General features: G+C 39.2%; 1 protein-coding gene across 1 annotated transcript in view; it reads left to right on the plus strand.

The window, feature by feature from the left end:
• The window catches only part of hcn4 (hyperpolarization activated cyclic nucleotide-gated potassium channel 4), a 74,788-nt gene that overhangs the window by 5,324 nt on the left and 43,286 nt on the right, over nucleotides 1-26,178 (plus strand). Inside the window, exon 2 of the mRNA XM_042515660.1 lies at nucleotides 17,405-17,828. Within this exon, the coding sequence (XP_042371594.1) occupies nucleotides 17,405-17,828 (424 nt within the window). The remainder of the gene's footprint in view (nucleotides 1-17,404; nucleotides 17,829-26,178) is intronic.

Here is a 26,178-nt window from a genome sequence, read left to right on the forward strand (position 1 = left end):
TATTCAGCAGGATTCACACAATAGCCTAGCTGAGTTGACTTTTGCATATTTGCATATCTCAAAGACTTAAATGGTAAGGAAGAGCTCAGCGTACATGATAACAAAAAAATGAGAATAATAGCTGTACTACCTGTACTTAGACTGTATTTTATGGGAAATCTAGGGGAATAAATCCAATGGTTATTATTCCCTTGATGAATTTTGAAATATTCCAATACTGCACAAACTGCATATATCTATTTTACAGTCCTTATTCTGCAATGATAGCAGTGATGTTGTTAGGCCTGGTCATCTGAGGCTTCAGCCCCAGATGTTTTATTGATAGTCCTGGATCTAAATATATTAGCTATTCATATTTTTGGAAAATACAAACAGGCCAAATAGTAATAAAAAAGAAATCCCCGGATCTAATAATCTGCCATTCTGTTAATAATTATACTTGAATAAATGTAGTTTCAGTTAACTATTAATAACTGCTGTTAACATAAATACACACATTTAACTATTTTCCAATTCTAGTTAGTCATTTTTTCAGTTGTTAAGTATTCTTTACTCAATAATTACCCACTACTGATATTTTTCTCATCACAATTTATGATTAATCTGGAAAGTTAAAAAGACAGTTTTTAAGGGTATATAAGGTGCCAGAGTGCATTAAAAAGCACCAATAGTTTGTTCATTAAAAAATGAATAAATAAATATCCAAGTGAAGAATCCCCCTGGACTCTACTCTACTGAGGTCCAGGCTAAGCCCCAAATGTTCTCAAATCATAGAAATTTCCCTCATTTGCAGCTACAAGCTTTTTATACAAGATACTGTACTCAAACTGTACAGGAGAGTGTGCGTGTGTATCTGTATTACGTTTGTTCAGTGTATGGGATCAGATTTCATAACTGCATTCTTCATTTCAGTCAGGTTGATTACGGTTGATTTGAGAGTATGTTTTGCTATTGATTTGTTTGGGTCTCATGGGGCCTTTAGCTTGCCATTGGTGGATTTATTGAAAAACGAGATGGAGAAATGAATACTTGCAGGAAGGGTGATTCCCCCTCTGGTGGAGGAAGGAGTCATAGTCTGGGTGAGAGTTACACAAAGGTCAAGGTGAGGTGCTGGAGATACAGTAGAGGAATGAAAATTATGGGCATTTAGAGCCTCATTCAAACAGTTTTGACAGTGTTTTGGCAGCAAGACTTAATGACAATGACTGCAAGATCCATACCATATCAAAATGTTTTAAATTAAGCACGCATGAATTGTGCCCGACTTGACAACGTGAGAGTGTGTGTTGTCTCACATTGCAGTGCTAATCTTCATCGGAAGGTGGAAAAAAAGCGTTTGACACTACATAGGATGAATGACACTCAATTCCTTTCGGTCTCCATTAAATAATTCCTCCTTTAATTTAGTGAGGGTAAAACATGGGGATTACAGATGGTTCTGGCTGGGCCTGAAAGTGGGGTAATCAAAATAGGCTGCTGTGCTCATCCATGAATATTAGAAGCCAAGAGATTATTACAGCACAATTTATTTAATGGAGGGAGCCCAGGGATGATGTGCGTGGCTGGTGGGTGGAAGGTTGCCTGTCATAGTGGCAGAATGATTGAACGGTACCGCATGACCTCGCCAGGCACACTTGTGTGGGAGTGTGAAATCAGGACACGAGATCACAACTGTAAGAGAATGGCCTTTTTTTTTTTTTTGCATGTCAGTGTTTTTTTTTTTCCCGCCCATCCTGATATGTCATTTACTTCAGCTTTACGTATTAGCCAGAGAGCTGAGTTTAACCTTGGGAAAGTGATGGTAATCTCGAGGTGAGATTATATTGATTGATTGGACATCATATACATTTTGATAATGGAAAAGCCTGCTGGAAGCATTTTCTGTTAAGTGCCGTTACACAGCTGGTTGATGTATTTTGGTCACCTGACAAATGTATTATTTTGTGTCCTTTCCGCACTACCATCCTCCGCACTACAACATAAATTTATAATCTCACCAGGTAGATACACAAGACCAGTCAGCCGAGAGTTTTTCCGCTGTTAACACATTAGAGTGTCAAATTTATTTCTGGACACTGGACAGACATGATTATTGTCCCACTGACCAGAGGAAAGTATGTCAGTTTCACTTATCTTATCTCAGGGTGGTTAAAGGATAAAAATGTGTCTAATATTTTAAAACAAATGACCACCTTATATTCAAGTCACGATTGAAGAGCCTTGTGTGTAGAGTGACCAAGACCTCTGCTGACCTTTCTGTATTCCTTTTCATTCTGCTTCAGTTATTCTATGACTTTGTTTAGCTTGGCTCCTGGTTTGGAAAAGAGAGGAGTTAAAAAAAAAGTGGCCACTCTCTCCATACAATGGACTGACACTTGTCCCTTGTTGACTTCACCTGTCCACTGGGCTCATGCAGGGCAGACAACATGTTACAGCTGGATTTGTGAGCCTAGTGATATGTAACTTTGTGCAAAAGGAGCTGCAACTGATTTTAGAGATAAACTATGAATTTGTCAGTAATGCATTTCTGTATGCATCTTTTTTGCCTGTGGCACAGCTACAATTATTTTCCATCCAAGTAGTGGCTCTATTTCCAAATCTCATTTAATACATTTAGTTTTAATTTCAAGTCTGACATTTGACATGTGCTCAGGTTGAAAAAGCGATCAACATTCACAAAGAATAGTGTAATCTTCCAGTGATACCCAAGAGGGCATTCTTTACTTTCTTTCCAGGTGCTGCAGGGATTCAGCCTCTGCATCATCACCTGATTGATAACCAGAATAAAGAATATGATCTCTGGAATGATTGCGTTCACTAACTCATGTGGAATGACTGAAGAATCTATAGCTCATAGAACTTGAAATAGAAAACATGAAATCACTTAGTTGGCAGCAATCAAGACAGCACAGCACTACTGGCAGCTGGCCAATAGAGGGCGTTAGGTTGCCACTCTCATTGAGCTACAAAGAAAGAATAGCAATCATCATCATTTCTGTTTTTTGATATAATTAATTGAATAAAACAATTAAGAGACAGTTTGTCTGGCCTCTAAATATCATGGTCCAGTCACTGGCAGTGTCAAGTCAAGTTACGTGGAATGTCAACCCTTTTGGTCAATATTTGGTCGGACTGAAAATTGCCCAGATTGCTTTAATATCGTGTCGTGGTATATATGTGTGTGTGTGTGTGTGTGTGTGTGTGTGTGTGTGTGTGTGTGTGTGTGTTGCAATGCAATCTTTTTGGTTACTGGAATTCTTTTTTTCTTCGGATGGCAAAGAGATGAACCGCCCTCCTCTGCCCTTCTGTAACTCTGATTGGCTTTCCCTGATGGCTTGCGGTAATGCGTTCCTTCATACAGTGCTTAACCTGGTGCATTGATGTGCTCCTTAGATGGTCCCATTTCCTGAGTCGTGAAGTTGTTCTTCCGACTTCTGTGTGTTCATGAGCTTTTAAATTGGAAACAAGATAATGCTATGGAAGATGTTGAATTTTAATGTTCAGTGTGATTAAACAACAAATTAATAACTGTTTCTGCTAAAATATTGGTTTACAGTTTTAAACTAATTGTAATCAATTATTACGACACCACAAGAGGCTGCACCAGACCAACGGTCCCATTTTAGCTCAACATGGCTAACATTAGCTTAACCCTGGATTTTAACAATAACAGATATGCTGTTCAGTCATTGTAGTAATGAGGATAAATTGGCAACAATGCGCATGCACCTGTTCCACCAGTATTTATCTGAACTGTGTTTAATACCATAGATTATATAAAGAAGGCCTAGATAACGCATTTGTGATTTGATTTGCATCTAATCAGCATTATGCCAAAATATTAACCTTCTGAGTAGCCACACCTTCCTCTGGGAAATGCAGGCTCAGATCTATAAATACGCAGCATCAAATATGAATTATTTAGAATTCTTTCATTTTATTCCAGCTTTTCTCCAAAAACATAGTTTTCTATATCTATTAAAATGTTACAGAGCTGCCTGGTTATTGATTTTATTAATAATCCAGTCAGTTCATCCATAAAATAAACAAGACTCTTGTTTTTGTTACCCAGACTACAGTTAAGAGAAGAGCAACCAGTTTATTTGTACAGCCCAAGACACACATGATGAGTCCTTCTGGAGGCTGGTTGCAGTTACACAGACAATGTCATAAATATTGTTCTCTCAAATATTTTATTTTTATCTTCATTATTTCACTTTAGACTCCAACAATACAAAACCATAATAAAATGTAACAATACAGTACCACAATACAGTACAAACATATAATTACTATATAGTATTACCACTAGTAATATTTTATAATAATATTGTATTATTATATTTTGTAGTCTTATTATAAGATGCTTTTTAGATTTTTTAAATAACCTGTCCTTAAAAAAAAAAAAGATTCCACCAGCTGCCACTGATGATTGAAATCAATAATTAAGATTGCTTGGGTTAAAATACTTCCTTTATGCTCTCAGTTCACTTCAGTGTCAGTACACACTATGCACACATACAGACCTGGGTCTAGGCCTGAGCAATGTATTGATATTTTATTGGTATTGTGATATGAGACCAGATATTGTCTTGGATTTTAATATCCTAATATCTTAAGTATTGTCTCTTCCTGTTTGTAATTGCTGCATTACAGTATAGTAATACAATTTTCTGAACATCCCAGACTGTTCTAGCTGTTCTATATTTGCTGTCACACTCAGTTATTGTATCCATATTACTGATAATTATTTATCAAAAATCTTATTGTGTAAATATTTTTTGAAAGCACCAGTAGTTAACTCTATGAAACTGTCACAGTAGTTATTGAGGTGTTTGGTCAAAAACATTGTGATATTTGATTTTCACTGTACTGCCCAGCTTTGCTTGCAACTGCTTTTCTTGGTTTCTGTTCATGCTTAGGAACCAGATGGCTGAGGTTTGCTCATTTTAACAATGCAACGAGGGTCCAAAACACAAACACTCACAGTATATGGCAGCTCAGTGCACCACTGTTATTGACCTGAGACACAAAATGCCTGATATTTAAAATCCTATCGTCTTGAGCTTCGAGCAGGTTGAAATAAGCTCGGGCATTAATTGCAAACTTTGTTTTGGGCCTGATTTGTCCATCAGCTTGAGAAATAGTGCGCTGAAAGACTACTTGGTATTTTCATTACCCCTCAAAATGCCCCATGTGTTTGTACATAGTTTGCATTGTACAGTAACCAAATTTCAACTTCCCTTGTTGACCTCTGCATGCATGCTACAGCCTCACCTCCTCAGGCAGATTCTGCTATCTCTAGCACATACAGGTTGACCCTTTCAGCCCTGCCTGTGTCCCAGGTGGATTCTCACACACCCCTGTCTCTCTGAAATTGGATTGCTTTTTTCCTATCAGCCTGGATAGGAAATGGCCAAGATGTCAAACTGGCACTGATATGGTGCTCCAGGTGGTGGACACAATTTGAGAAACACTGTTCTAAAAAGCATGTTAAATTTAATGTAAGACACTCACCATTACAACGCAAAAGTTATATTAAGTTCAGTTAATTAGCAGAATGTGCCAGAAACAATAATCAGTTCCACCTGCAGGTGACTCAGGTGGAAGACATGTGTCATGTAACAGAGATGGCATTATGCCAGGACTCTCATTATATTTCATTCTTCAAATAGCTAATATCTAACTGCTAATATGGCTCTCTCCAGCCGTGCAGAGCAGACATGCGAGGAGTATGGCATTTCCTGAGACAACCTCTCCAGGTGTACTCTGTAAGAATGTATAGAAGGCTAAAGTGCTTTGGAAACAGTGGGGTTTCCACTCAGAGAGGACCAGAGTCCAGTGTGCTGAATACAGAACTCTGTGTGTGGCTGGCGTGATTCACAGGAAATACTTCCCTGGATCAATGTGTTTGGCCTGGCCCCGCCACACGCTGAGTGTCTAGAAGACTCAGACAAATGGCTGGATTGTGAGACATGCAGTGGTGAGAGACACATTGTTCCCTCTCCTCTGCTGTTGGGGGGAGGCTGCTGATTTATCTTCACCATCCCCATAGTCGATAGCATGTCCTCTTTTACCCCACGCCAGTTTTGGTTATACCAGGTTTCCCAGTGTTTGATTGAACAGGGAGGCAGCAGCAAAGCTGGTGTGTATAAATCCAACTCTGACCCTGTTTAGCATGTACAATCGAGAAATTATTGAGCTAACAAATAAACATGATAAATCCTGCCCTGTTTGGTTTAACAGTCAGATAAGCCTCCACTTTTGCTTACTCACGCAGACCAGCAAAAATCAGCTAAACTGCATCTCCACTCTGATTTGATTTCATTTCATGCTCCGAGTGTCTTCTTAGCGAGGCTTTTCCATCAGCTTTTAAGCTGTATTAATTTTGGTTTTATTCACCTCTACTTTTGTGTAATGTTGCTCAAAACAACAGTGTGGAAAGAAAAGTGATGACCCCTATTTCCAGACAACCGCACCGACATGGATCCCTTCTCACACTCCCTCTCCCGGTTGTCCCTGTCCTTTTGTCCTAATATGTTGCACAGTCTCATTTTCTCTCGCTGTTTCCACATTTTCTCTCCCCCATATTTTTCCTTTTCATGGCTGTTCTCTCCTTGTCACCCTTTGACCTCAGATCACAGTTTTGGAGATGGATAGAAAAGACTTTTATTGTGGCTGTTCCATTTGCTGATTGCAGGACCTGAAGTGGTGAAGATAATGGCCCTGTGCTGGTGCATCCCAGAGCAAGGGCATGAGGTGATGGTGACCAGCTCCTGGTATTATAGACATTACATTATCTTAGCACTTCATCTATGTTAAGAGAAAGCCCATCACTCCATCTCTCTCTCTGGCTCTCTCCTGTCTAACAGCGCAGAGGTGCTGGCGGGGGGGAGGGGTATGTGTTTAGTTGGGGGGCAGTGGTCAGTGTTTCCTCTGCCTCACTCTGCAGCTGGCTGACAGGGAACCCCTCTGACATGACCCTAAAGACCTTGTGGGAGATAACAAGGCATCGTGATAAAACACAGATGCAATTAGTGGCAGGATGACAGTCCACAAAGCTGGAGTGCAGATACTGGCACATGCTAGTAGGATAAATGCATGCTGGAAAGCTTTGCGTCCTCTCAGAGGCTTTCACAGTACAGCCCTGCCTCTCACTGTCTCTATATTTTCCCTGCAGAGGGCATATTTATTTGCTGACTGCAGGCTACCTTTGTGCAGTTTTTGTCCCTCTGAGCAGATAGGTAGCAGGTCACACTCTGGGAAGACTGCAGAGACAAGGACAGAGATACTGAGTAGCCACTAGTGGCGCCAGGCAGAGCCTCTCCAGAACCCCCCCCAAAAAAAAACATGTCCCGCTGGGGACACACTTGGCAACTTCAGAGTATTCTTCTCAGTGGGCTCCCTGATTGCATCTGGTCAGTTTGCAAAGTGGCTTTGGTGATTTCATGATTTAGTCAGAGATCCTAAGTGCACACTTCTGAGCTATTCAAACAGCAGGGCAAGTTTAGGCTGGACTTGTTTCAGTGAGTGGATCTGGGGCATATTCTTGAGTATCTGGGACTGATGCTGTGGCATTTAGAGAGTTTTTCATTAGATGGTTAGCCTGAGTTGCTGCCAACATCTCCAATATTGAATGAAGATTCAGTAGAAAGAAACAAACAACTCACTTATTATTTTGCTGCTGAATGGTTCAAAAATTCCTTTAAACCAATAATGGAGAATCATAACAAAAGACCCCCCCCCTCCAAAAATAAGATGAAAGTAGGAGAGGAAGTTCATTTAAAAAAAAAAAAAAGAAGACATTTCTACCTTAAATTGATTGAGAAAAAGCAATTCACTAGAATGTAGGAAATTAGGTATTTGATACTTAAAATTTCCTTGAGGAGATCTCCCCAATTTCATATGTGTCCCCCAATATTGAAACAAACCCTACACTCTTGATGTTTATTATTTTAAAGCCAAAGCCAACTTTACAGTGATCATACTGCACAACATTTGGTGTCATATTATGAGCAATTTAGTGCACTGAACATTAAGAGTCCCACAGATGGACAGTAGGAGTTTTGGACGTATTTTTTGATCATATGCATATGAACTGCACTTAACTGGAGTTTGCCCTGTAGTTAAAAAAAAACAAAAAACTGCATTCTGTTTGTCAGCTAATCATAAATAATAACCACCAGCATATGGTGCTTTACCTCTTAAATTATAATTACTGATGATGAAGTTAATAAATCAGCTGTTGTGAAGTTTTACTTTGGGGTTCAAAAGACCTGTTGATCACTCCGAGTTATGGTATGCGCCACTCTCGTTTTGAATTCTGGTGATTGTGCGTCTCCTCTTTGCACATTTGTCAGTGCTTACATTTAAGGGCTCAGACCTCTATCTGTTAGAAAATGTTCTACTGCAGCAGATGTGACATTGTCTTTAGCATTGTCTTTCAGTGCTGTGTTGAATAACAGTCCCAGACAGAGCTTTAGAGGTGAGTGAAAAACTCATACCCTTACCTGAATGTCCTACCATAGAACTACTTGTAATCTTATTTATGGCTTTCTTTTAGCAGTGTTAGGTAAGGTTGACTCCTTTCAGTTGATTTCACCTCTCCCGTCTGTAGGTATTTAGTAAATCCCTCTGTTTTCTCGTAGCCTAAGGTTTGGGAGATTTGCCTCTACCGCTGATGAAATCTTCTTAGCCTAGGTTTGATAAAACTGCGTGCCTCACCTAAATATAGCCACCTGCGACTGCACAGCCCCAGTGTCAGTGATGTGCTTGCAGTGTGCCTGCTGGCTGTTCTTGGCAAAGACAGCGTCGTTATGACGGTTCATTGAAGCGGATGACAACAAAAATAGGATTAACCCTTTTAACCTGTTTTTTTTTCTTCTCCTAGACACTTTAATCTTGCTGTGTTTGCCAACTGGCTTGTTTAAAACCAATGGGCTGCTCCTTTATGGGCAATACACAGGCTTTTTTGTTGTTGTTGTTGTTGTTGTTACAGATGTTATTCACATGTTAAGTGTGACAGGCTTTATCATAGATTACCTCTCCCTGTGGCTAAGTGTAGCTCTTGTAAAATTAAGTGATTTATTTTCTTTCTCACAAGAGCCTTTCATACTTAATTTTCATTCAATCCAACTTCTCACATGTTTATTTAAAAAAAAGACATTTCTACCTTAAATTGATTGAGAAAAAGCAATTCCCTTGATTAATTAGGTATTTGATGCTTAAAATTTCCTTGAGGAGATCTCCCCAATTTCATATGTATCCCCCAGTATTGAAACAAACCCTACAATCTTGATGTTTATTATTTTAAAGCCAAAGCCAACTTAACAGTGATCATACTGCACAACTGTTGGTGTCATATTATTAAGAGTCCTACAGATGGACAGTAGGAGGTTTGGATGTATTTTTTGATCATATGCATATTCATATTTTTTATTCATTCAAAAATGGCAGTGGACTTAGTGAGGCGGTTGCTCCATCAGTTATCATATAGATTTAACAGCAATTTAGAACAGGCTAATTTAAACTGGTGCTAAAATAGCTATCAGAAGCTAAAATTCAGCTTCAAACAGTAAAATAATTAAATAAAGTAATAAAATACCCCCACTCTGACTTTAAACATTATGGACATATTTGGACATAAAATGAAACTATAAAGCCTGGCATTAAAGTAACCTGTTAAACATGATTCATGGCAAAAGACATCACACATAACAGTACTTAAGAGCTGAGCAGTAGACACCTTCCTCAACACAAATTAAGATTCTGTGCCCTAAAACCACAGTTAAAAAATGTGTGCATCAGGTTTTACTTCATCAGATACAGTAACATCTAATCTAATTGGTTTTTATAGTTAAAACCAATTAGCAGTTATGCCATAGACCGCCGTCTGGAGATGGAAGGAAAACATTTGAGGTTGGTTGGTTAGGTGTAAAAATCCTGTGACTGTGACTCATGCCCTGTCTTCTACTAGTGTTTGTTTTGTTTAACTATTAAAGTTACATCTCTAAAAATGTAACAAAGTAAAATAGCTGACAAAATTTAATGTTAGAGGAACCAGAGAGGTGACAAATCAGAAAATACTCACTGGCATGTGTAGTTTTTTTGGGGATATTGATATGGATCATTATTTTTATTGACTGTGAAAGGCTCTGAAGAATGACCTGTTTTGTAGCTATGGTTAGTGTAAACTTATCTGTATCTGCAACTTAGCTAAAACCGTGGAATAACACATACTTAGACACATAAAGAAATTTTCATGTATGACAGTTGTAGATGTTGAAAATGAGAGTACTGTTTACGTACAGAAATCAGGAAAGTAAGAACTGTGTATGGGCATGTGGTGGTCAAAAATTAACAGTTCAAGATTCTCAGGCATGTAGTGAGTCATAAAAATATATTTAATTCCAGCTTCTTTATGTAAATATGTTATGGTGTTTTAACTTTTCCATGACAGTTAACTGAATATCTTTTAGTTTTGGACCAAACAAGAGATTTGAGGACTTCATCTTGGGTTGTGGGAAACATTTTTATGTCATATACAGTATATTAGACATTGTATAGACCAAACAACTAATTGATTTAGTGAGAAAATAATCAACAGATTAATTGGCAATGAAAATAATAGATATTTGCAGCCCTACCCCTGATAACCCAACCAAATATTCAGAGAACAAATGAAAGCGAGCACGCACGCACGCACGCACAGTAAATTAGCAAAAGATAAACTGCTTTTGCATACAAAAACAGATGCATTGCAATCATTTAATCTGCCCAAATCTCATTTACAGTGCTCACAGTGTTGGTGCCCTCGTGGAAGTGCAGTCTGGGAGCACCCACTGTTCGTCTGCTGTTCCCATTCAGTCAGTGTGCTGCGGAATAAAGGAAGGCTCTGTTAAATGCTGTCTGCCACTTGTACCTGACATGGCAGATGATCTGCATGCTAAGCCATCACTCTCACAGCATGGCAGCCAACAGACAGACAGACATCTCTACAACGGAAATATAAAGTGCACACATGCATGCAGGAGGACTATATATGTAGGTGCAGGACTATATGTGCTCCATTCTTGTTTCCCTCGTGCCCCCTCTATTTAAATATAGGCTACTCTGAAAGGTGAGTGTGTTTTCATCTCGGGCTGTTTGTGGTGGCTCTCACAGTCCCTTTCAGGTAGCATGGCTGGCAGGGTGAGGAGAATGAGAGAGGCTTATCGTGTAGTCAGATGCACTCTGAGGGTGGCAACATGTTCCTGCTAGTCCCTGGTCACCCCACCGGAGAGCAGAGTGGGCTGTGGCTCTGTCCCTACAGACGGCAAAATGTCAGGGCTCCCTTCATCGGTACACTGAACTCTCAACACCACAACAAGTTAGGTGTGAGCTACTGTGCTACCTCTTTTTCTCAATGTTTTTAGTAATTCTCTGCAATGCTAGGCCTGATATTTTAGTTTACTTCCTTGATGTGCGAACAGCAATGATGTTTCCCCATGGTCACATAATTATACAAACACACACATAAGCTCTGGTCACATTTTTCCAGAGATTGGGTTCTAAACCAAATGAAAGCAAAATGTTTGATTTATGCAGAAAAAAATTTCCATCTTTTTTTCCTATGTCATTTACAAAAAATAAGTATTTAATCGCTGTCATAGCTTTGACAAACATAAACTGACCTACTATACATTTACCATATTGTCAGTTTGCATTTTTTATGTACTTATTTGGTAAAATAAAGTAAAAATGTTTCAGATGAGATGTTTGCATGTCTTCAAACACCCTGGAATATCACCTTCATATCACCACTGCTAGGTCTCTGCATTTTGCGTTCATTTAATTTCAAGACAGGTGGTATACCACCACACAGCATGATTCAGTAAATTTGGGATGCACACAGAGATATGGGATTGTTTAATGCCTTTGAAATGTCCGTGTAACATCTTGCACTCGCCCAACTGTATTTATAGAACAATGTTCTTCTATGTCAGGGTCCCAGTGAATAATAAAACACAGTAAATGGATCCCTGCTATGTTTAGGTGGCCTGACCTCCATTAGGAGGCAACCGCAAGAGTGCAAAGAAGAAATCATGAGCATTTACTCTACACATTCATGGACCCACACACACACGCACAAACATATGCATGTAAAAGCACAGTCCCAAAAAACACATGAGAAAAGGATTCCTACACAGCTATTGTAAAATTCTGAATACTGAGCAATAGCCTTCCATCCGAAAACATTATAGTGGGTCAGTCATAGGTCATATAGTCACAGTATATATATATATATATACATACATACAAATACATACATACAGAGATAGAGAATATAATAGTACTGTGATATATATATATATATATATATATATATATATATATACAACACACACACACACACACAAATACATACATAGAGAGAGAGAGAATATAATAATGTACTGTGATAAAATACAAGCTCTGATGTATTTTTCTCTTTTTCTTTGTGGTGATATGCTTTTCCACTCATATTTAGAAAGAAGCATTTTCACAATGAGTGCACAGTACAGCAGCAGGTGTTAATCTTAACAATCCCCACACTCCAATAACAAGTGAGGTCTATTCAAACAGGTGGCGGCAGTAGCTGTGTTCTGCCAGAAAGATGTCCAAAGGGTCTTAAACAGGATCCTGTCTCTTTATTCTTTCTGCAAATACGTTGAGGAGGTGTCCCCTGGCACTTCTCGTCTTTTCCTTTCACTCAGTTTCCTCATTCATCCTGCATCATCTAAGGGCTGGCTGAGATTTTTATGTAAGTTGGGATTTTTGTCAGGCCCCCACCCCTGTGATTTGTGTTGTTCTTTCCCGGTGCTGAAAGGTACCCAGTTGTGCATTTATTTTTATTAGCCTGGCCAGTGGCCTGGTTCTATGGATGGCCATGCCTCTTTGGCAGCATTATCAGGTCACAGTCCATTTGTCCAAAGCTTTGGTTTATGACAAAATACCTGCAAAATGAAATACATTCCCATCAGCCTTGGCTGTACTTAATGTTTTGTGCTAATTAGCAAGTGTTATCATATTGACATGCTAAATGCTGAACATGGCAAACATACCCGCTTAATATGAGCATGTCAGCATTGTCACATAGGCATGGTAAGAATAGTGATATTAGCATTTAGCTTGAAGCGCTGCTAGCAGCCGAACAAAACCGCGAGCATGACTGGAGACTCTTAGTCTTGCTGCTATGGTAAGGCAACTTGTTTGTACATGTGCCAATCATGGAATATCATTCTTTGTTTTTATGCTTCCGCACCACCAACAGCCATGGCTAAAGGCATCCATATGTCTTTACCTTACCCATAATTGTGTATGCGATATCACAAGAGAGTGTTGAAAAAATGTCTTCAAATTTTGCATATATGTGAATTTGGTGGTTAAAGGTCAAGGTTGCTGTGACCTTGTCCATCTCATTCTTGTGAACATGATATCTCAAATGCTTTGAGGACATTCCTGGTTTGGCACAAACGTCCATTTGGACTCAGTGATGAATACATTAGATTATGGCAGTCAAAGGTCAATTATGTAATTGGATAAAACAAACAAGTGATTACATTTTATATCCAGAAGGTCAAAGGTCAACTTTACTATGACATCATGATCTGCAAAAACACATTTTCCATTAGTCAACGTCATAGTTTAAGAACAGAAAACGGAGAGATTTTGATGGATACTCAATTGGTGAAAGTAATCTTGGGTTCTATATTGAAAATGTGGTGATGGTACAGATCTTCCGTGCTGCCATGCTAAAGATGTGTGTGAAACTTTCTTGTTTTAGAATTTGCAGCTTCTCTGCAGCAACATTCATATTTAAAGCATTGTCAGCTGTTATGCTTGCATGTGAGTCTGTACAGACATAGATGTTAGCTACAACTTGATTGGTTTGTGAAGGCGGTAATTCTAGTTTCTACTTTGCAAGAATATCCTACAAAACAATGTATAGACTCGACAAAAATGAAATTATTTTGCTGTGGTCATATGTTCCTGGGCACAATGTGCAGGTTCCAGACCATAAGCAGCAGGCATCCAAGAGGAAGCTAGGAAAATCGCAGCAAAAGCACCAAACAAACGAAAAAAAAACAACTTGTAAATAGGCTACAATATATAGCGAATCTTGGGTTGGCTTTTACATTCACTGGTGAAACTGTTTTTTGTTTTGTTTGTTTGTTTTCTAATTTTGCCATTTGCAATAAGTCACACATATTTCATATTATTCTTTATAATGTTTCAGAAGCATCTGCCCTTTACTTGTCAAAATAACATTGGTTTTGTTTGGTTATGCTTTGTAACTAACAGCTGCCACACCATGACAATGTGACAATGCACAAGTTACCTTACTCAAAGAAGTTTCAAGTCTGTGATTTTTACTGTAGTGAACTAAATGAAAACCCAGTTTTGAGGAACAGAAGAAAAACATTGAACTAACCATATGGCATGCTTCTGAAAAAGGTTTGTGATAGTGTTTAGTGATTCATAGAAAAAAAGCTGCAGAAATGCAAAAACACTGACACTGTTCTTTAAATGTGAAACGACGTATTATGTGCGGTTTAGTTATCACAGTTGATACAAATAGCAAAACAAAGGCAAGGATTTGCAGCTGTTATTGAGAGAAACAGATTATCTTAATTCATCTCTGATAGAACCTGTCAAACGCTGGGAGCACACTTACATCCTATTAGTAAGCTGCAGAGCTTTAGGGACGCAGCAAATTGACAGGCTATCTAGCATTTATAATATTATGGAACATGGCAATATGAAGAACAAATGTCATTACCTATGTTTGTGTTTCTTCCTTTGAAGTTTTTCTTGTCCTCATGGGCTTTCAGTCTTAACATGAGCAAACACAGTGGCAGCAAGGTCTGTCTAAATATAACTCCACTTGACAACAAGCTGGAACAGTAGATACCCTTTTACTTTGAAGAATTCCAATTACTGTCACTGTTTCCATGGTGTGTGTGTGTGTGTGTGTGTGTGTGTGTGTGTGTGTGTGCGTGTGCGTGCATGTGTGCACGTGCATGCATGTGCACATATGGGTCTGTGTTTGCAGACATGAAACTGAGTTGTGTATCTGTGTGTACTGTATGGTATTTATGTATGTATATGTAACTGTGAGATGCTCTTGTAAAATGTAACCCAAGCACTTTATAACTCAAGCATCTGCAACAAAGCAGCCTGTGTAGTTTTACAGTATTTTGCCATAATTATTTATTTAAAGTGATGTAAAGTCTGTCCACAGATTTGACCATCATTGTCTTTTATTTTGCCTCCATAATGCATCAGTAATGGTGTTTACTCATGCTCTCAGAAAGAAAATACAACAACAAAAGAGCTGGGACAAGGTTTTTCACCATTTAAGTCTTTTATAGCAACTTCAGTGATTGTAGTAGCATCAATGGTGATATCAAGGTATAAGAGTAGAACTTCTTGAAGTCTTCATCACAATCAGGTCTCAAAGGAATTAAAAGAGACAAGGCCATTTTAGAACTAACTATTCATCAATGGAATGATAAACAGTACATCATCCAACAAAGCAAACACAGGGAAGCAAAGAAAAACTACAAGACGATCAAGAAAATCTCATGAGGTATCAAATGATGGAAGACACCTGGTATGTGCCACGCTATCTGTGTGTTTTTGTTCTTTGAGGCAGACAGTATGCGCTTGTCCTGATAACTAAAATTTTACTCAACTTGACATAACATGGGCCAGAGGACTTTTTAGATCAGACTGTGTCATCCTGTAGAGCAGCAGTTCATTGTAAAGCCACAAGTTATTTCCGTCAACACACTGTGAATCCACCCTGAAATCAATAGACATCAGCTGCAACAAGGAAGAGAAGAGAGCAGTAATTACTTGCTGTAGACTAGCTAGCTCACAGTAAAACTGGATATCCTACCCTGGTTATGTATGGCGTACCCTTTCTACCTTAGGGCCCTGCTCTTGAAATAGGTTTTGTGTGGCAGATCTTTGTGGCCCAGTTAAAGTTGGATGGGTAAGTCATCCAAAATCACTGCGCAAGCAAACCGTGCATAACTCCCCTCACGATGCTATCTATGGAGTATCCAAGATATATCACCTTTAACACAAAAAAAGCCGATCTTGATTCAATTACTAAGCCAGCAGAGAGTGCAATTTATATCCAAACTCAAGATGGATGAGGTCACAGTACAGTTTGTAATTAACAGTTAACCCTTGTTGACCTTGGAGTTATGATTTACAGTGCACAACAAAAATAGCTCTCATGTCAAGCTGTAATCTGGCCTGGTGGGAACGTTACATATGAATATGTTTTTACACTGTCTTTACATTCTGTGTGCACACACTCGCTTTCACCACACATACACAACACTTAAAGGTGCCAAATGTTAAAACAGGCATGTGATGAGTCACAGAGAGGGTCCCATCACTGGTTGCTCATACAGAAAAACATCCGCCTGTAAATATATGATAGAGAAACCATTTATAGTATGCCATTTATAGTATAATTGTCTGAAAAGATGAGATAGGATTAAAATGTATACTAATATAAGGACTTGGATAATAAAGCTAACAATATGAACGTAAATATAGGAAATTTAAGCTGACTTGGTTCTGAACACTGGTCTCCTGGGGAGAAGTCTGGTGTTTAGTAAACCTTCTCCAACCTCAACCTGCATCCTCACGGGGACCACTTCCTACCTTTACTCCTGTTGGCATTTTGGCAGTGCGATCGTAGCCTTCACAAATACAAGGGCTACACAAGAATTACTGGCTCATGATTACATCTGATATGTGAGAATTTTGGTGCATTGCTTTTTGCAGGAAAATGCTAAATAGGTCCACGAAAACAACCTTACACTTTGCAGCAACATGTCAATGTGTTCTGTTACACATAAATGACACAATAATATTTAAGTAATTAATAAGTAATTAATAAGTAAAACATTTAAAAGGTTATTAACATTGCAAATGCTTTCTGCCTTTTTAATGCCTTTTTTGAATTGTGAATGTTAGTTAGAGAAAATAAATGATATTTCTACCATCTTCAATTTGTGGGATTGAAGTGAAATCGACTTGAACTGTAATAGACATAGTGAGTGTATGATTTGCCCCAGCAACACAAGCCCAATTCCTGCCTCGATTAAACAGCAGCTCTCCTTTGGAATTTGCTTTGTTATACAATTTACACTGTATGATGAAAAAGGGATCTACATTTTAGTATATAATACACTGTGCAGTCCAAATAGGATGACATTTTAAAGGGAACAGAAGATAAGATGAGTGTTAACTTCTGACTGGGAAGGATGTTAACAATAGTTAACACAAGAATTTTACTATATTCTCTCACCTCTCTCTCACCATCCTGTCTTTGCCTTTGTCTGTGTCTTTCTCCAAAAAGGTTTTACTGGGACTTGACCATGCTGCTGCTGATGGTAGGCAACCTCATCATCATCCCTGTGGGTATCACATTCTTCAAGGATGAGCACACGCCCCCCTGGATAGTGTTCAACGTGGTCTCCGACACCTTCTTCCTCATGGACCTGGTCCTCAACTTTAGGACTGGTATTGTCAAGGAGGACAACACGGAGATCATACTTGATCCACAACAGATCAAGATCAAGTACTTGCGAAGTTGGTTTGTGGTGGACTTCATCTCTTCCATCCCTGTGGACTACATTTTCCTCATTGTGGAGACGCGCATCGACTCAGATTTCTACAAGACAGCGCGCGCCTTGCGGATAGTTCGCTTCACGAAAATCCTCAGCTTGCTGCGACTCCTGCGCCTCTCTAGACTCATTCGCTACATCCACCAATGGGAAGAGGTAGGAAAGTGCACCTCAGTGTGTTTAGTGTGTGTGTGTGTGTGTGTGTGTGTGTGTGTTTGTGTGTCTGTGTAGTTGTACTGATTGTTGCCCACTTTCCTGTATGATGTGTTTGATGCTCCATGCTGTTTTGAGAAGGCCTTGGCAAACTGGACTCATGTTGATAAGTGGATTCACACTGAGAGAAAAAGACAGAGATTCCCAGAAAAAACCGAGGACACCACCATGATTGGCAATCATACAATCATTCTATTTGATGAAGCTAGTCAAACACATAGGGCTTTTAAATGGTATTCCTACGCTGGGGATCTACTTAGACTATGTTTGCAGAACTCTGTACCTTTCCCTTTCCCCTGGGAAGGAAATATGGATAGATGCTGCCTCTGATTACATCCACCCTTGAAAGGAGTGAAGAGGCTCTCTTGCTGTACCCCAGTCACCAATAAGTTGATGAGGCCGGGATGTTGATTAGCATTTTCTCTGTGTGCCCAACCAGTTAGACATGGGACGACAGAACCCAGAGAGGCATTGCTGTTACACAAGCATGATTATAATTGCGGCAATAATTAGAAAAGTTCCCATTGCACTCACTGGATGGATCTTGTTGTTTAGTCTCAGAGGTAAAAGGTGCAAAGAGAAGCATCAGAGTCTCAGCATGGAGTCAATAAGAAGACACTCCACAGAGGAAAATATGAGACAGTCAGGGCTACTCTGCTGGCCAGTCACAAAATAAGAAAAAAAAACCACTGGATAATTTAATAAATGCAACCCACGAGAAGGACTACTTCTTGGAGGCTCAGTGCTTCATAACAGCTGTTTGCCCCCTGCAAGCTTGTATTTCTTTGAGGTGATAGCAGTGCAGGGTGGAGGCTTTAGTTCAGGGTTTAGTGTCTTGATGAAGAGTACTTTGATACAAGAAGCGTGCATGGTCATAATACAGATGTTATATTGCTGTGCTGCAGTTCACACAGTTGTTGATGTCAGGGATCAAAGCAGCATTTTCAGTTACTAGTCAGTTGGTGTACCTCCAGGCCCAGAGGCCAATTAATAGATGGGCTGTGCACTGAACGTGAGCAGTCTGTACATCTCATTTATCATCCAGTAACGACTTTTGGATCTGGATACATTTCACCCCATCACCAAGTTACTTTTTTAAATAATACATCATTGATGTTGTTTTATATTGCTAATACAGATTTAGATGTTGTTTTGTTTTGTTCGGTTTGTAAGAATATCTGTTCATTTTGTTTTACTTATCTTTTTCTAAATCTAAATCTTGTTCAGTTTTGATATTTATAGTATTCAGTGGGGAAAATACACATTGATACAATAAAACATTTTGAAAGAACAGTTTCAGCTTGCATAAGAACTATAGGCATAACATCTGTGGCTCAGGAGGCAGAGTGTTAGGGCAGGGCACTGTTCACATTTGACACGATACCATTACCAGCAGAAAAGAAAATCGATCTGAAGCTGCAGTGATAGTTTTGGCTGGCTACAGGGGGCTTCCTCCTCCTGTCTGAAGTTAAACCTGGTGGGTCCGTGGAGCTCTGTTGTTGGCTTTGGAGCTTCGTTGCAGGCCTCTAGGCTGTGAGGTGCTTCCCAGGTATTTTGCTTCATATCTGAACTTGGTGTTCTTACCCAGATGTGCCAGCAACTTCCCTCATGCCCTTATGTGCCAACATTTGGCATTGATGGATTTAACATGAATTGGTACTCGGCAGTACCAATGTAATTTGATCAGTGCTCTCGGAAATATCAAGTTTAGTATCCAAACCTATAAAGCAGTCATATACCATGTTAAAATTTAGTAGTTTCTGTATGTTCTCATCAGAACAATCACAGTCAACAAAATAATAATGTCAATAATAAATTCAATTTGGTTATGTGCTTCTATTTGTGGCATCACTAATTGAAACAAGCACAAGTACACATCATTTATACATATCAAAGAAAGCTTTAAAATGGATCATGGAACAATTAAATAATCAAGAACATTATCAGAGATGAGATCCTTGGTTTGGCTGTGTGGACGTTTGCCCTAATATCACATTTACATACTAACAAAACTGTATCAAAATGCAGAGCCTCTCAGTTAATTGGTGGGTGTGTTCACCTGAGTGCATGGCATTACATGGACAATTTGAAAGGTTGAATAGCAAGCTGATTGCTAATCAAACCACAATATCCCCAGATCTGCCCATGGGCATTGTGAAAACTTTTATGTTTTCAAATATTCATCTGGCACTCCGTGTAGAACAGTTTATATAAGGGTGGCGACATTAATCATGCAAGGCCTCTGTGATGCCATTTCAAAGAGAGGAAAAGTTCAAATAAATCACTGGGGGAGAATCCCTTTGCCACCTTGTGCCTCCATACACGCCGGCTGCTGTACTTCTGAGCCCAAAATGGAGGCAGGGATACATGCAGTTGAAGCCAACCTTCATTTGAAAAAGGGTGGACACACTGACACTGAGCTGTCACGTGTTCAGCCTCTGCAATGAGGCAACAAAGGAAGGAGAGCAAAAAAAATGATGTAAGAACTAAAAAGAAGGAGAAAAGAGAATGACAGAAAAAGCCTCCGAACTAGTTTATAGCCTCTATTGTTTGGTTGTAATCGACCACCACTCTGGAAAAGTCCCCTCTTTTACAAGGAAAGGATGAAAGTAAGACAAGAAGAAAACGGAGGGCAATAATTTATATTCATGTCATTATGAAAAACTTGCAAAGACTTAGCAGGACAGTGATGACTGCAGCATGTATAAAACGCTGAAACAATACGACAGAGAGAGGGCATTACTTGCACAGAGCCAGCTGCCATTTACATGTTTCATGCCTGTGTGTGTATGTGTGTGTGTGGTATGCTGATGAATGCTAGTTAGGCAGACAGAGTGAAAGGCCAGCTTTGCCTCAGCGCCAGAGTACTCCAGATGCAACCTCATAGAAATGTCATCTGTCACTGCAGAATAACTTGTCACAGAGATCTCACCACCTGACTGACTTTTTGACTTTTCCTATTGACAGCCACACTTCAGACACCGTGTATTTATCTCATCCCATTTGAATACTTTGGTAACACTTCACGCTGACCTAACTTTTGTCTGTTCACTGGAATATTGAGCTCGGGAGAGAAATTAGAACTAAACAGTAATGCTGTCGTCCCACTTAAATTGTCCCTACCTGGGTCCAGACCCAGTGGGGGGATAATGACTAGCCAATCAGCACCTTTTGCAGAAAGTTTTTGCATTTAACGTTGTTGCAAACCATGAATACATTACATTTGCACATTTCCTACGTATTATATCAACATTTTAAAAGTGACTTACACTAATATATCATATTAGTTTGTCTTAAATAGGTGTAGGGGGATGGCACATGGTGTGCTACACAGTCAGGGCGCACTCCAAGCTGATGCCTTTCAGTCTGCAAACCAGTGTTTAAGACCAACAAACAACAAAACCAGTTATGTTTTGGCGACTCATTGATGTGTTTTCAGTGGCTATGTAGGCTCCTGATGTGTGTAATGTGTGGGCTTCAAGCTTGGGTGTTTCTAGCAACCTGTCATTGTCTTTTCAGTAGCTTTTTGAGGCTATAAACGCCAGTGTTTCGCAGGGATCTGTTGGCAGAGATGGTGCAAGATAGGCAGTTGTTTTTTGCCAAGACAAAGTGTTTCCTGCCAAGATAGCGGCACAAAAAGCAGTTGATTTTACAGAGACATGGCTGCACTTCTTGCTGGAATTTACCCCCACAAACTGAGTATTTTAAGCCACAGCATTATATAAAAATAAACAATAAGTTCAGTTAAATCTTTTCCTAACCATAACCAAGTAGGTTTTGTGCCTAAACCTAACCACACGTTAACAACAGCATTGTTGCAATGTAATGTTTCAGCGTATCCACTGCATGATAACTTGCAAATGTATCTGGGATTTGAAGAAATGCACAATGCTTTTTTTTCTTTCTGGCAACTAGGTGGGGGCCAACGTCGATATCAAGCCGTTGTCAAGCGGTGCACCAGAACCAGTGAGAAGTAATAACCACAAAGCCAGGCACTATAGACAAAATAGACACTGATATCAAAGTTGTTAGAAATTGACATATTTGTAATTTGTGCCCAACATCATAGTTTGTTTATACTTCACTCTGAAAAGCCCAGCTAAAGAAGTATGTTGACATGACTATACATCAGTGTGGACTTGTGGAAATGTTTCAGGTGGATGCGATGGTCTCTAGTGATTGGTTACAGAAAATCAAGTCCTCCTCCCCCAGTGAGATTGGTCAGAGTGGAGGCCATTTCAGACTGAAGATAGAAAGGAAGAGTAACAATTTAGCAACACTGTTTTATTTTCCTACTTTTCCATGGAGAAATACACAGTAGAAAAGTGTAAAAACATTATTATTTGTGCTGTTTTTTTACTGAATTGAGACAGGATCCTTGTGATTCATGACACTGAGCAGTGTTTGCCCCCGTAACGTCACTGAATGCAATTCAGCATTGCTTGTCAACCTAAATACACTATAGCATCATAATGGAGCCCTGTCTCCTAGAAAGTGTGTTTATGTACAATTAATTTGAGACAGCAAATATGTTTTTGAGGGAAATATAATACAAAGCTAATGCTAATTATGTTTCCTATTAACGACATAAGGAGTATTGCTAATCTGTGTACCTTTAAAGTCGCAAAAATGTTTTGAAACGTATCAGCAAAATATTCACTGACAACATATTTAATTTGTTTACCAGCAAAATTACCTTATTAGGGCTGGGCAATGTGGCCTGGAAATAAAATTTCTGACTTTTTTACACCAAACTCAATTTGCGATTTTAATTAATTTTTGTCCTTGTAAAAACAAACTAAAATAGGTCTGTTGTGAAAGGACATCCTCTCCTGCTCTCTTGCGATCTTTTTAAATGTGCAGTTGTACAGATGAGGTAGCGCAACTTAAGCAAAATACTTGCGGCTTGTTAGCACAAACCTGGGGTCGACAGTTTTCAGCATGTGGATAAACCCAGCCTTTTCCACTGTTCGAGACTGGGCCTTTTTTGTGAACGTAGTCTTCACCGTCATTAGTGCTTGCTGTCATGTTCTTGTGTATGTGTGTGTGTGTGTGTGTGTGTGTGTGTGTGTGTGTGTATCCCTTGGAGGTACTACAGAAGCCTAAAGAGAGTTGCGAGAGAAAATCTAGATTTTAATTTTAAACCAAAAATTTGCATTAATCAATAAAATCAAAACCTAACCATAGACAGGGGTCTGGTGTCATATTCAACAACTTTTATGTCCACCATCCACCTCAACCACTTATCTGTGAATCCAGAGCGGTACACAAATGTAGTGTTACATTAACTCAAAGAGATGTTGCCTCTGAGCATAATCCAGGCAGTGATCATGCTCTTACTACAACATAATTATGAAAACAGTTTGATAATCTACAAATATAAATCTTTCCATGATGAGGTGCACGTCTCTGACATGACAGAAGACCTGTGATGGCCTAATGTCCTCCAAAAGGTAAAGATTATTTATTTTACTCATATTTCACAAGTATCTGCAAGCTATAAATAGTCCTGCACAAATTCATTTTGGAGTGTTTTTGTTTGAGTTTCATTTCCTCCTCAGTAAGAAGTCACACAGAGGACACTTCTTCCGGGAAGTATTGAATACAGCTCAGTGAACTGTACTGCATGGTTTAATGCCTCGTAGAGTGATACTGTTGGGAACAAATTTTAAAATTAGAATCTTTTCTCATGTACTCTCTGCGGGAAGTAAAGATTTTTAGGAATTCAGAACAAGACAAAAAGGAATAAAAAATGTCAGATAAGAGATGGAGATGCCATTCATACCAGAATCGAGGACAAAACAGCTCAAATGTATTACAGGTGAGGTGCCTAAGAGTCAAGATTTTAGGGATGGGCATGAGACTGTTTTGAAGTTGTCTTAAATAAAGTCATAAAAACAAAGTAGCATACTTACCATAGAGACCATATAGAAGTCTTGGTCAAGAGGTGACTGCGCTAATCATTCGCCTCACCTCCTCACTCTGAAAATTGCACCTGTGTGACCTGCACTTTTACATCAATAGGCTGGTCCAGCACGTCATAAATCTGTTTCATAATCCTTTGGGGACAGTTAGCTAACTCCCACACATAGTATTGTCCTTGGTCAAAGTGTTACTATTTTATAAGTGAAATAACAACATATCTAAGAGACATAAAGGTGCTGAATCCACCGATGCCTCCTTAGAGCCACAAAAAAAGATTATCCTTTGAGTTCCCATAGCTTTAGCTTTATGAAACTGCCTGACAAGTCAAGGACATGAATCATAATCTGACATGCCCATGTATGTACACATAAGGCAAATACTTAATCGCTGAGTGCACTGCTATCAGTGCATTGCTATTCATTATATATGTATGCATGTCAAGTGCAGTTTCCTGCATTTGGGTGTATGCATGCATTTGCTGGCTCTGTTGACGTGGACTATAATTGCATGTGCTTAGGAGAGCATACTCTGCAAGTAGCCCGAAGCTCAGACATGTTGGCACATAACCACAAATTACTGAAGTGTCCTTAAGTGCGATGCTTGACCCCCAAACTGCTTCAGTGGGGCTTCCAAGAAGACAACAAAGCGGATTTGGGGTCAGCTGGGCTGCATTCTTTCATGTGCTGTCATCAAACATGCTACAGCTCAATGATATAATCAAAAGGTAAATTATGGTGTATTGTTATAGATTACACTACACAGCATTAATAAAGTAATTTTAATTAACTCCACATCTACAAGCTACAATATTAAATTGGTATGTGCAGTAATCCATCAGTACTGATAATTCAATGGTTCAAAGTTCTGAGTACTTCCCCCTTTACATAGTGGCTTTAACAAGCATTAGAATTTATCTACAGTTAAATCTTAAGATTATTTCTTCTCTATCTATCTTTTTTGTCACTAACACAATATGCATTGTAATACTAGGGGGGAAAGTTCAGGATGTAACATTTACGTTGTTCGAACAGTAAAATAATGTTAAACCTGCAGTGTGCCTTCACAACTTATCACAACATATCCTCATACAACAATTCCTATGATGTCTGACAAACTAGCGCCTCACCAATGACATTACGTATTTATCATAGTTATATACTTAACGTAAAGTTACGTGGGCTAGGTTTAGTAAAAAAAAAAACATTGTGACGACATAACTTAAAATAACTCAAAAGTTCACATATTTCCAAATGCTGGTTCTCAGTATCTTGTGACCCATCCACCATCCCAAACTGCCTCCTTACATGGACTACTTTCTTCTTCAGTCTCATCAGCATATTGGTCATGTGATTTTAGCCTTCTTGATTATGTGGGTTATGCATGAAAGATTACTCATGATTACGTGGGTTATATACGAACTGCAGTGCATTTCTTTTCATAGGCGCATGTATGAACAGTGCATGAGAACAGTGCATGAGAACAGCCTGCCTATTAGCATTCTCACAATTTGGCAGGGACAAAATATGAAATGAAATACTTCAGGGACATTACAGAAAAAGTGACTTCTGAAATAGCAATCGTATCATTATCTACTCATCAAAGACTCTAATCAGAACACACCACTAACACCATCAGTATCCTTTTGCATAACTGAAGTAATGCCCAAATCCCCACCAGATCATGAATCTCCATCTTCTATGTCCTTTTTTATTGCAGCTGTAATAAATTAGCTGATTGCCTTCATTTCCCCTCCAAACACAAGATTTTTTTACAGCTCCCATGTTGACAGAATGTTGTTTACAAACAAGGAGGTTTTGGTGATGGTGGCTATGTGCCAGTGATAACACTGTCATGCATAATAGCATTCAACATGGTGTGCAGATATCCATCACACTCACACGCAGAGAGCAGACTGCCGTTATAGCGTCTCCCCTGTCTCCCTCTTGTCAGCTTCCTCCTGTCACTTTTCATCGGGATAAAAATAAGACTGTGACCGGATATTCTCCTCATTGGAGTTGTCTCCTGTTGACGAACCAGTGACTTGGATGAGATTAGTCATCCCGTTAAATCAGATTCAAGGCAGTGCACTAATGACTAAGCTCTGAGGGCTTTCTCCCATCGTGCCTGATGCCTACAACATAACCGTCTCGACTGGCCGACCCAGTAAACGTGGCTTTTAGTGTGGATGGAGATAAATTCATGAGACAAGAGCTGAGACCTTTACTGAGGGAGGCAGGGACTTTGAAAGACAAAGAAGAGGATATTTTGCAGGGTTCATGCGAATCCTTGAGGGGTTAAAAGTTAATTCATTGATCCAAAAAAGGCCTTAATTGGTATTAAAGTTCCCTAATTTAGCCTTTCAAAAGTC

This window comes from Plectropomus leopardus, chromosome 1 (genome assembly GCF_008729295.1).
Source record: "Plectropomus leopardus isolate mb chromosome 1, YSFRI_Pleo_2.0, whole genome shotgun sequence".
Classification (NCBI taxonomy): domain Eukaryota; kingdom Metazoa; phylum Chordata; class Actinopteri; order Perciformes; family Serranidae; genus Plectropomus; species Plectropomus leopardus.